The sequence below is a fragment of the Bombina bombina genome, chromosome 11 (assembly GCF_027579735.1).
Source record: "Bombina bombina isolate aBomBom1 chromosome 11, aBomBom1.pri, whole genome shotgun sequence".
In the NCBI taxonomy this organism is placed as follows: domain Eukaryota; kingdom Metazoa; phylum Chordata; class Amphibia; order Anura; family Bombinatoridae; genus Bombina; species Bombina bombina.
This window is the reverse complement of record NC_069509.1, coordinates 123,845,335-123,856,100: the sequence shown is the minus strand read 5'-3', so window position 1 is coordinate 123,856,100 and position 10,766 is coordinate 123,845,335. Positions and strand designations below refer to the sequence as shown.

The window sequence follows — 10,766 nt, the reverse complement described above, 5'->3', positions numbered from 1 at the left end:
TGCAATATCAGGCGAGCCGAAACTTTGTGAGCCATTCGGCTGACTCTCTGTGATTGAATCAGCTGTTCCTCGGGAGGCCGGGAGAAAAAAATCCTTGAGTGTTGGCTGTTAGAATTTAGAGCAAGCCACTAACGTTCTAAGCCAGGTAACAAGCAAAGAACCAATGTTTACACCCAATGGGAATAGAGTAGAGAATAATTGTCTCAAAAGCAAGGTAGGACAAGTATAAAACTTTAATAAAACTTTAAAAAATGCTTGCAATGCGTTTCTCGGCTGCTATATCTAAGATATATCTTTTAACTATTATGGAAATTGAACCTCACTTTAATTCATCAATTTTTTTGGAAACATAAAAATGAAAAGTTTATTTCACCTAATCTCTCTCTATTTGTTACACCACTCCCCCACACAGCGCCTATGTCCTTTTTTTCAATTGATTTTCTGGCCGATAAGCGCCCAACTCCAAAGCAAAAACGCCCCATTAATGCTTTGCTCATGCGCTTACATTTTGGCCTAATCCCTGATGCACCTGGGTGACTATGTAGAGAGCAGGTGAGTCCATTCTCTACGTCACTGACTGTCTGAAGCCGGAACTGGAGGGGGGCGGAGGAAGGAGCGGTAGGGAACAATATTATACATCTCATTTTTTAATATTTATAAATACATTTCTAAAAAAAAAAGTTAGCAACTTTATTATATGCAACTATTTTAATCAAACTGCCTATTCCAGAGAGCTCAAATTTACCTTTACTTTTATACTGCTATATGTTGCTTGAGTGCAACAACGAACCCACAACTTGTTATATGAGCGCTGTTTAGCGTGGCTGTTATATCCATTGAAAGTATAGTTAGTGGTAAAGGATCTTGGCCGTACTAAACATTCTCTGGTAATTCTGTTCTACCATGTCCAATACCAGATTTGTGCTAATCTTAGCGCCGTACTGCGAAATTGAACGCAATCCTAGAGCTATCGATAGCGCTCCACTTGTAATTTAGGACATACTGTATAATTAGTGTCAGACTATTTAGGGATTATAAAAAAACACTTTCAACCAGAGGATTTTATTTGTCTGTCAGATTTATTGCATCATATTTTAATCCCAAAAGAAAAATAACATTTACAAAGGCACCAAATAACAGCTGAATTGAAGGTTAGAAAAACAAACATAAAAAATACAATACAAAGTTTTCCTATTTACATGCGGATCTACATTTAGGAATAAAATCCAAATGTATACATAGAAAATCATAAAAAAAAACTGATCATTTGCACTAAAGGGGTTAAAACCCTATGAGATTGTATTCTATGGGGCATATTTATCAAGCTCTGTATTGAGCTTGATGCCCTGTGTCTAAAGACCGCTGCTCCATAACTTGTCGCCTGCTCTGAGGCGGCGGACAGAAATCAACCCGATCGAATGCAGTCGGGTTGATTGACACCTCCTGCTAGCGGCCGATTGGCCGCGAATCTGCAGGGGGCGGAACTGCTGGTGCAATGGTAAATGCAGACAACGTATGCTGTTGGCATTTATCGATGTGCAGTGGACATGGTACGCTACTTCGTATCATGTCCGCTCGCACAGTGATACATATGCCCCTATGAGCCTATTGTAACTTCCCTAACTGGCTTCATCAGATGAGATAATATAGCAGTCTTTTTAATATTTAAACTCAGGCTAATCTTTGCTTTTAATACACCATTACATAAAGCATTTATTGTTTAAAGAGATATGAAACCCCCAAATTTTCTTTTGTAATTCAGAGTACAGAGCATACAATTTTTTATTTTTTTTCCAATTTACTTCTATTATTAAATTTGCTTACCGTAGTTCCCATGGTATTCTTTGATGATGAGATGCCTAGCTAGGTGTCTGGGACACTATGTGGCAGAAAATAGTGCTGTCATCTAGTGCTCTGGCACATGGATATGATTGCTAAACTACTGTCATATAGGACTCCAGACATGGGGAGGCTCCTGAACTTAAAGGGACAGGAACCCCCAACATTTTCTTTCATGATTTGGATAGAACATTCCATTTATACCGTTTTAAACAACTTTCCAATTTACTTCTATTATGAAATTTGCTTCATTCACTTGCTATCCTTGTTTGCTGATAGAACGGCTTTGCACTACTGTCAATTAATAGATCTATTTAGCCAATCACAAGAAAGAAATATGTGCAGGCACCAATCAGCAGCTAGCTCCCACTAGTGTAGGATATATGCATGTTCTTTTTTCAACAAAGGATACTAAGAGAACAAAGCCCATTTGAAAATAAGTGAATTTAAAAATGTCTTAAAATGACATGCTCTATCTGAATCATGCAAGTTTATTTTTGACTTTCTTATCCCTTAAAGTCCCTGTTTTTCAACAAAATATACCAAGAGAACAAAGAAAAATTTATAATATAAATAAATTAGATCATGAAAGAAACATTTTGGGTTTCATATCTGGTAATGTCCTTTAATACAATTTTGTGTGCTGCACCCATCCCTTTCACTCTCTTGTAAAACATTAGGTATTGAATTTGTTTTTGTGTGTGAATGAACTTTACAGTATTTTTGGCATATAAGACTAATTTGTTTTACATATTAAATGCTCATTAAAAAAGGTCTGCATCTTATATTCCAAATGCATTATAGTTAGTGGTCAGCAGACAGTAAAGTGCTTTTCACCTGTCCTGACTTGCTAGTATGGCTCATTAAAAAAGGTCTGCATCTTATATTCCAAATGCATTATAGTTAGTGGTCAGCAGACAGTAAAGTGCTTTTCACCTGTCCTGACTTGCTAGTATGGCTCATTAAAAAAGGTCTGCATCTTATATTCCAAATGCATTATAGTTAGTGGTCAGCAGACAGTAAAGTGCTTTTCACCTGTCCTGACTTGCTAGTATGGCTCATTAAAAAAGGTCTGCATCTTATATTCCAAATGCATTATAGTTAGTGGTCAGCAGACAGTAAAGTGCTTTTCACCTGTCCTGACTTGCTAGTATGGCTCATTAAAAAAGGTCTGCATCTTATATTCCAAATGCATTATAGTTAGTGGTCAGCAGACAGTAAAGTGCTTTTCACCTGTCCTGACTTGCTAGTATGTCTGTTTATCTATGCATGAGCTTACATAGCATCTAAAAATGACAAGAAGATATGTTTTTATGTGCTTGACACCTAGGGGTGAATTTAACATAGGTCTAACGGACATGATTCGCTCAACCTCGCTAAATGCTGACAGCATACGCTGTCTGCATTTATCATTGCACAAGCATTTCTGGTGAAATGCTTGTGCAATGCTGCCCCGATGCTCACCGGCGGCCAATTCGCCGCTAGCAGGGGCCGTTAATCACTGCGATCAGATCAGGATGATTTCAGTCCGCAACACAAAACAAATGGACAAAATAAATAAAACATGAAGGGCTTGATTTCAAGTGGAGCACTATTTATTGCTCCCGCACATGCACGTTAACCAAGCTAGAAGTAAGCTTTTGCACACATTGGGTAGCGCACTTATTCCAACCTGAAAGTTAAAAGTTTCCGTATGAGCGATAAGCAGACGCATGCAAATAGCTAAAGTTGGAATACCACAACCGCGTTAACGTTTTCCCTCATAGCCTTCACTTGAGTGTGAAAAGTGTTAGGAAAACTAACACCCAAACAAGTCGAGCAAACCCGATTTTCTCAAGTACGCGAAATGTTAATATTTCACATTCCAATGTTCTTCACATAGCAGAACATGTTCTATTTATTCTTAAATGCATATTTCTCTTTTAAATATAATTTAGTTGTGTTTTGTGCAACTTTTTATTCGAGCATAAAAGTTAAACGGAGCTTTGATGTCGCACTATCCCGACGCGCGTTAAATTCAATTGCACTCAAGCAAACACGTTTACTTTCAACCTGTAATACGCACGCTACTTCTGGTGTGCGCAAAGAGCCGCGATAAACCCCTTTTCAGACGCTCGCAAGTTAGTGCACCACTTGTATTCTACCCCAAAATGAGACGTAGGGACAATATGTAAATAAGAAAAAAAGAAAACAGTTTGCTAGAAAGTCTTGTGCTGTTTTTAAAGAGACACTGAACCCAAATTTTTTCTTTCATGATTCAGATAAAGCATACAATTTTAAGCAGCTTTCTAATTTACACATATTATAAACTAATCTTCGTTCTCTTGCTATTTTTATTTGAAAATCATGAATGTAAATCTTAGCAGCCAGCCCATTTTAGGTTCAGCACCATGGATAGCGCTTGCTTATTGGAGGCTGACATTTACCCTCCAATAAGTGAGCATAACCCAGGTTCTCAACCAAAAATGGGCCGGCTCCTTTGCATTACATTCCTGCTTTTTAAATAAAGATAGCAAGAGAACAAAGAAAAATTGATAATAGGAGTAAATTAGAAAGTTGCTTAAAATTGCATGCTCTATCTGAATCAATAAAGAAAAAAAGAAAAATGCGTTTAGTGTCCCTTTAATGCCAAGTACTAATGTTGACCTCCCGCCTCTTATTCTCCATAATATTTGGGTTTGATGCATGTCATGTGTTGTAGAGGGCGTGGTAAATAATGCAAATTACTTAAATGCGGCTTGTTTTTTACAGTAAGCAATTGTCTATACCTTTCTTCTGATATGTGATCTCTGTGTAACAGAAGGTTGTCACAGTTTATATTTGACAAGGATCTCTTCTATCCTCTTGTACACTTAAAGGGACATTGTACACTCATTTTTTCTTTGCATAAATGTTTTGTAGATGATCCATTTATATAGCCCATCTGGTACTGTTTTTATAAAAATGTATAGTTTTGCTTATTTTTTTTAAGAACATTGTGCTGATTTTCAGACTCCTAACCAAGCCCCACTGTGCCAGATATATACACACGTTTACAGACTTCTGCAGTCTCCTGTTTGTTATCTGTCTTTTCAAAGGCATGGAGTGGTGTGGTCTGCCCTTTTTGTTTACCCAGCCCTTTCAGTGGGTGTCCCAGACTACCTCATCAACTGTGCTAAACTGGGAGCTTCTAAGTAAGTTTTTATAATGGATTTTTAGATCAGTATCTGTGCATATTATTCTTTATAGTAGTGTCTATTACATGCAGTTACATGAAAATTAGTGTATACTGTCCCTTTAACCTTATTTACTTTTATATTCTTTAAGAAATGAATAAAAATCGATTCGTTATATGCTTTGATGTTAAGAGGAATACATTTCATGCTTCCATCAATTTATATACAAACAGAGAAAAAAAAATAGTAGACCGTAAAATCTAGTCAAAACATCCCCCAAAAAATTATTATACTATGTGGGGATGGAGTGAGCTATGAGTAAGGCTACGGCCAAAATGCGTAAGCTACAGCATTAGGTCGTTTTGTGTTACTACTATTTTGTCCCCATGTTGGTCTTTATTTTTAACCAATTTTGATTAAAGTATATATTTTTTACCTGACTCCGGACCTGCTCTTTATCCATCAATTTATATACAGCCATTGTTTTTGGGTTTGGCTGACAATTTTGTGTGCACGAGTGCAAAGACAAAAGTGTAGTATATCACTACTTTTCAACAAGCATTTTTATATTCACCTGAAATATACTTACTGTGTATACTGTACTGATACGGAGCTGAAATATAATTCTGTATCACAAAGCAATGTGTAAACTGCAGAAGCTACATCACGGTAAATATATGTGTCTTTCCTTTACATGACATGACTATGACTTGTCTCCTTATGCTTGTGGGTTGACATTATCCATTATTTTTGGTTCTGGCTATAAATTGTGCGCATATCGGTGCACTGCTACTTTTTTTTAACAAAGCGGTTTAGCTGCTCTTTTATATGTAACTGAAATATACTTCGGTATCACAAAACAATGTTTTAAGGGATAGTTTAGTGAAAAATAAACTTTTATGATTCAGATAGAGCATGCAATTTTAAGCAACTTTTTAATTTACTCCTATTATCAATTCTTCTTCCTTCTCTTGGTATCTTTATTTAAAATAGCTGGAAAGTAAGCTTAGAAGCCAGCCCTTTTTTGGTTTAGAACCTGGGTAGAGCTTGCTGATTGGCTACATTTAGACACCAATCAGCAAGCGCTACCCAGGTGCTGAACCAAAAATGGGCCATCTTCTAAGCTTTACATTCCAGTTTTTTTTAAATAAAGATACCAAGAGAATGAAGCAAATTATAATAGGCGTAAATTAGAACGTTGCTTATAATTGTCTGCTCTATCTGAATCATGCAAGTTTAATTTTGACTAGACTATCCCTTTAAATGGCAGAAGCTCATTGGCGGTAAATAGGTATATTCTTCTTTTACGTTATTGTGACTTGTCTCCTTATGTTCTGGGGATGGCACAAACATTATAATATTTTGGCCTTAAAGTGAAGCACACCTCAGCATCCATATCTAGGTCAGACCTGTCCACACCTGGTGGAGGTGTAAAGGTGAATTTCTGCAGTAAACCAATAATGAAGATAAAGACTTCCATCCTTGCTAAGCTTTCTCCAGCACAAGCCCGGCGTCCTGTGGAAATCAAAACATTATATTATTAATATCAATTCTGATAGACGATCACAGTTTTGATCCAAACAGTTTCTATGTAGTCAATTTAATTATGAATTTTTAACTACACAAAAAAGCCAGAATGGCGTTTTTCTCAAAATGTTTTTTTTTTTTTCCATCTCTGATTGGTTGATATCATTATAGGTGGGGAAAATACATAGGGGTTGTTTAGACGTAAAAGTGGATTATATATGAGGCATATCATGGTATGTACAGTAGAAGTAGGGGACAGATAAGCCATTATATTTATGTATTCATTTATTGTACAGATGTTAATTGGTGCGGCTAACATTGGTGCGGTTATTGCCTCAGCTGCAGTTAGGGCTAACATTGGTTGTTGGTATTGGGTCAGCAGTTGATACCACTAATATCTGTGAGGAGTCTGGTCAGTGGTGGCTTCGATCATCTGCATTGTAAGAACTGGGTCAGAAGTTGCATTATTTGCAGTGGGTGAGTTGGAAGTTAGGATTGATACTAGTGGAAGGGATCAGTTTTGTGGCAGTTATGGTTCATTGAGTTGGAGGATATGTGGATTAGGGTTGATAAGATTGGGTGGATAGAATTAATCCTCTGGGTGGATAACGCAGTGGAGGATTTATTTTTTGATCATTTGCAATGGGTTGTTGCTGTTCTAAAGGAGTCGTATATCAGCTAAAATTTGTTTCACAACTGATTTAAAGGGACAGTCTAGTCAAAATTAGACTTTAATGATTCAGATAGGGCATGCAGTTTTAAAGGGACAGTCAAGTCCAAAAAAAACTTTCATGATACAAATAGGGCATGCAATTTTACACAACTTTCCAATTTACTTGTATCATCAAATTTGATTTGTTCTCTTGGTATTCTTTGTTGAAAGCTAAACCTACAGTAGGTAGGCTTATATGCTAATTTCTAAGCCCTTGAAGGCCACCTCTTATCTCAGTTCATTTTTACAGTTAGACAGTACTTGTTCATGTGTGCCATAGATATAACATTGTGCTCACTTCCGTGGATTTATTTATGAGCCAGCACTCATTGGCTTAAATACAAGTCTGTCAAAAGAACTGAAATAAGGGGACATTCTGCAGAGACTTAGATACAAGATAATTGCAGAGGTAAAAAGTATATTAAAGGGACAATCTAGTCCAAAACAAACTTTCATTGTAATTTTAAACAATTTTCCAATTTACTTCTATCACCAATTTTCATTGTTCTCTTGGTATTCTTAGTTGAAAGCTAAATCTAGGAGGTTCATGTTCTAATTTCTAAGCCCTTGAAGGCCGTCTCTTAGCTCAGGGCATTTTGACAGTTTTTCTCCACTAGAGGGTGTTAATTCATTTGTTTCATATATATAACACTGTGCTCATGCACGTGGAGTTCCTAGGAGCCAGCACTGATTGGTTAAAATGCAAGTCTGTTAAAAGAACTGACATAAGGGGGCAATGGCTTAAATACAAGATAATGACAGAGGTAAAAAGTGTATTAATATAACTTTGTTGGTTATGCAAAACTAGGGAATAGGTAATAAAGGGATTATCTGTCTTTTAAAACAATAAATATTCTGGTGTAGACTGTCCCTTTAATATAACCATGTTGGGTCAGCAAAACTGGGGAATGGGTAATAAAGGGATTATCTATCTTTTTAAACAATACAAATTCTGGTCACTTTAATGTTAACATGCACAATACTTGATCTCCATTTTTCCACAATGGGACTTGGAACTGCTGATAATCAATGCTGATTACTGAAATAACAAATGGTATGATATAGTCTGTGACTATGTTTTGTAGTTGGATACAATGGTCTTTATGATAAGTGTGTACAATATGAATGACATTTGTATATGAGCATCATGCATATACTGGGCATGTTAAATCAATTAAATTTTTTAAAACTTTTTATATGATAAAAGTATTTTTTTTTTTTTTTAATTCATTAAGTAAACCTTTGTCGGGATATTCATCTAAAATCAATACAAACAGTGCATGGCCACAAATTATCTGATCTTCTATAATGTGATTTTAACTATTCCCACACTGTAAATTGTGAAACTACAAATTGACAATGTTTTAAAGGGACAGTCAACTCCAGAAGTTTTGTTGTTTAAAAAGATAGATAATCCCTTTATTACCCTTTCCCCAGTTTTGCACAGCCAACACGGCTATATTATTACACTTTTTACCTCTGTGATTACCTTGTATCTAAGCCTCTGCAAACTGTCCCTTTATTTCAGTGCTTTTGACAGACATTTTAGCCAGTCAGTGCTGACTACTAGCTAACTCCACATGTGTGTGCTCAATGTTATCTATATGACACCCATGAACTAACACCCTCTAGTGGTCAAAATGCATTTAGATAAGAGGCGGCCTTCAAGGTCTAAGAAATTAGCATATGAGCATACCTAGATTTAGCTTTCAACTAAGAATACCAAGAGAATAAAGCAAAATCGGTGATAAAAGTAAATTGGAAAGTTGTTAAAAATGACATGTCCTATCTGAATCATGAATGTTTATTTTGGACTTTACTGTCCCTTTAAAGATGCTCCAGAGTAGCAAAACACCGTACAGACCATAATTTCACTAACTCACTGTACAAATCGTGATTTTTAAATCCCAGTCTAACTGTAAAGAATAGGATTTCTCTTTGCCCCATTTCTAAAACTGTAAGAATATAATAATTTTAAACAAATAAGGCTGAATGGCAAATACTTAAAGGGACTTGAAACGCAAAAATGTTTTTGTGAACGTGATATTTGCGATCCACTTAGTAATACAAGTGCACACACCAGAGCGTGCTTCCATAGGCTCCAATGGGAGGCTTGTTCTCCTGCTGTGAGACATGGCATAAGAACCTTGTGCAGCGAAGGGGGTAAGTAGCGCAGCGATGGGCAGCAAATGTTAAATATATATGTATATGATTATATACATACAGTATATATTTATGTGTTAATATGTGAATGTACACATAATAACACACACATATATATAGAAAAGCATATACATATATATTTGTGTTAATATGTGTATGTACACATAATAACAAATATATATATATATATATATATATATATATATATATATATATATATATATATATATATATATATATATATATATATATATATATATATATAATTTATATTTATAGGGAACACACAGTCCCCATAGACTGCTATGTAAGACACTTTTCTGTGCAATTTGTTTTTAACACCCCACACCTGCCACTTTTAACATCTGAAAACTGCTTTGTGCAGTTGTTTTTTTATAAACAAAATTGCTACATTTATTATTTAAGAAAAAACTACAATTGTCCAATTGGAGGACATTTAGAAAATTAACCAGAGATCTGGTTAATTAATTCCCCCACACTCTTTTTTATTGTCTCAGCAATATATTGTCTTATCCTTTGTTGCCATCTTGTGGAATTTTGCAGAAGTACACATGATTTTGTCATTATTTTGTTTCTAACTGGTCAGTTACACTCACTACCTACTAATCACAGCATTAGCATCACTTTTATGATTTTCTACTCATACCCAAGTCTTGGTTTATCTGAGTGTTGTTGTCTTAGGACAAACATAGTTCTAGACTTTTTCAAGGGATGAGAAATGAAAAGGCCCAGCATCTCCATCATCTGATTGCGGCATTCTGCCTTGCTCCCCTTTATCTAAGACATCTGCTATGATTTCATGAAAGCCCAACAAAAGCAGAGATATTCTCCCATCCAACACCTATTAACTGCGTGGATTTGTGAAAAGTTATGTTATTGTTATAAGCTGACATAGGATATTTTATATCATATTGAGTTCATTATTTTATTTGTCTATATATACAGTTGTAGGTGAGTCACCCTAAATGTTTTTTCATGGTTTAAGATAAGTTTGTTTAACGTGTGCTAATTATTTCTTTATACTCCACTCCAACATATTTGAGTTTGTATGTATACTTTAAAAGAAGGCTGACAGCTAAGTTTTAGTATTTTAGCTTTAAATCTTATAGTAAAATTGTTAGTTTGTCTTTAACAATTAAACTTACTTAATTATGGAAAGTTCCTTGGGGTAACAAAATGTCTACTAAATCCAAACATCTGATTGGAAACACAAAAATGGGTCTGATACCTCTTATGATCCCTCAATAATTGTACTAGATCAAAATGTATCTAAGAAAGAATCTAATAACATTGTGCAAGAAGTTTATATGGATAATCTGACAGAGGAGGTAAAACTAACAGGTTCAATG

At 35.4% G+C, this 10,766-nt stretch overlaps 1 protein-coding gene across 1 annotated transcript in view; it reads right to left on the bottom strand.

Annotated features, from left to right (window-relative positions):
- Positions 1 to 6,191: 6,191 nt before the first annotated feature.
- The window catches only part of LOC128641800 (cytochrome P450 2W1), a 200,988-nt gene continuing 196,413 nt past the window's right edge, over positions 6,192 to 10,766 (bottom strand). The window contains exon 9 of the mRNA XM_053694337.1: positions 6,192 to 6,509. Within this exon, the coding sequence (XP_053550312.1) occupies positions 6,322 to 6,509 (188 nt within the window). The 3' untranslated portion in view covers positions 6,192 to 6,321. The remainder of the gene's footprint in view (positions 6,510 to 10,766) is intronic.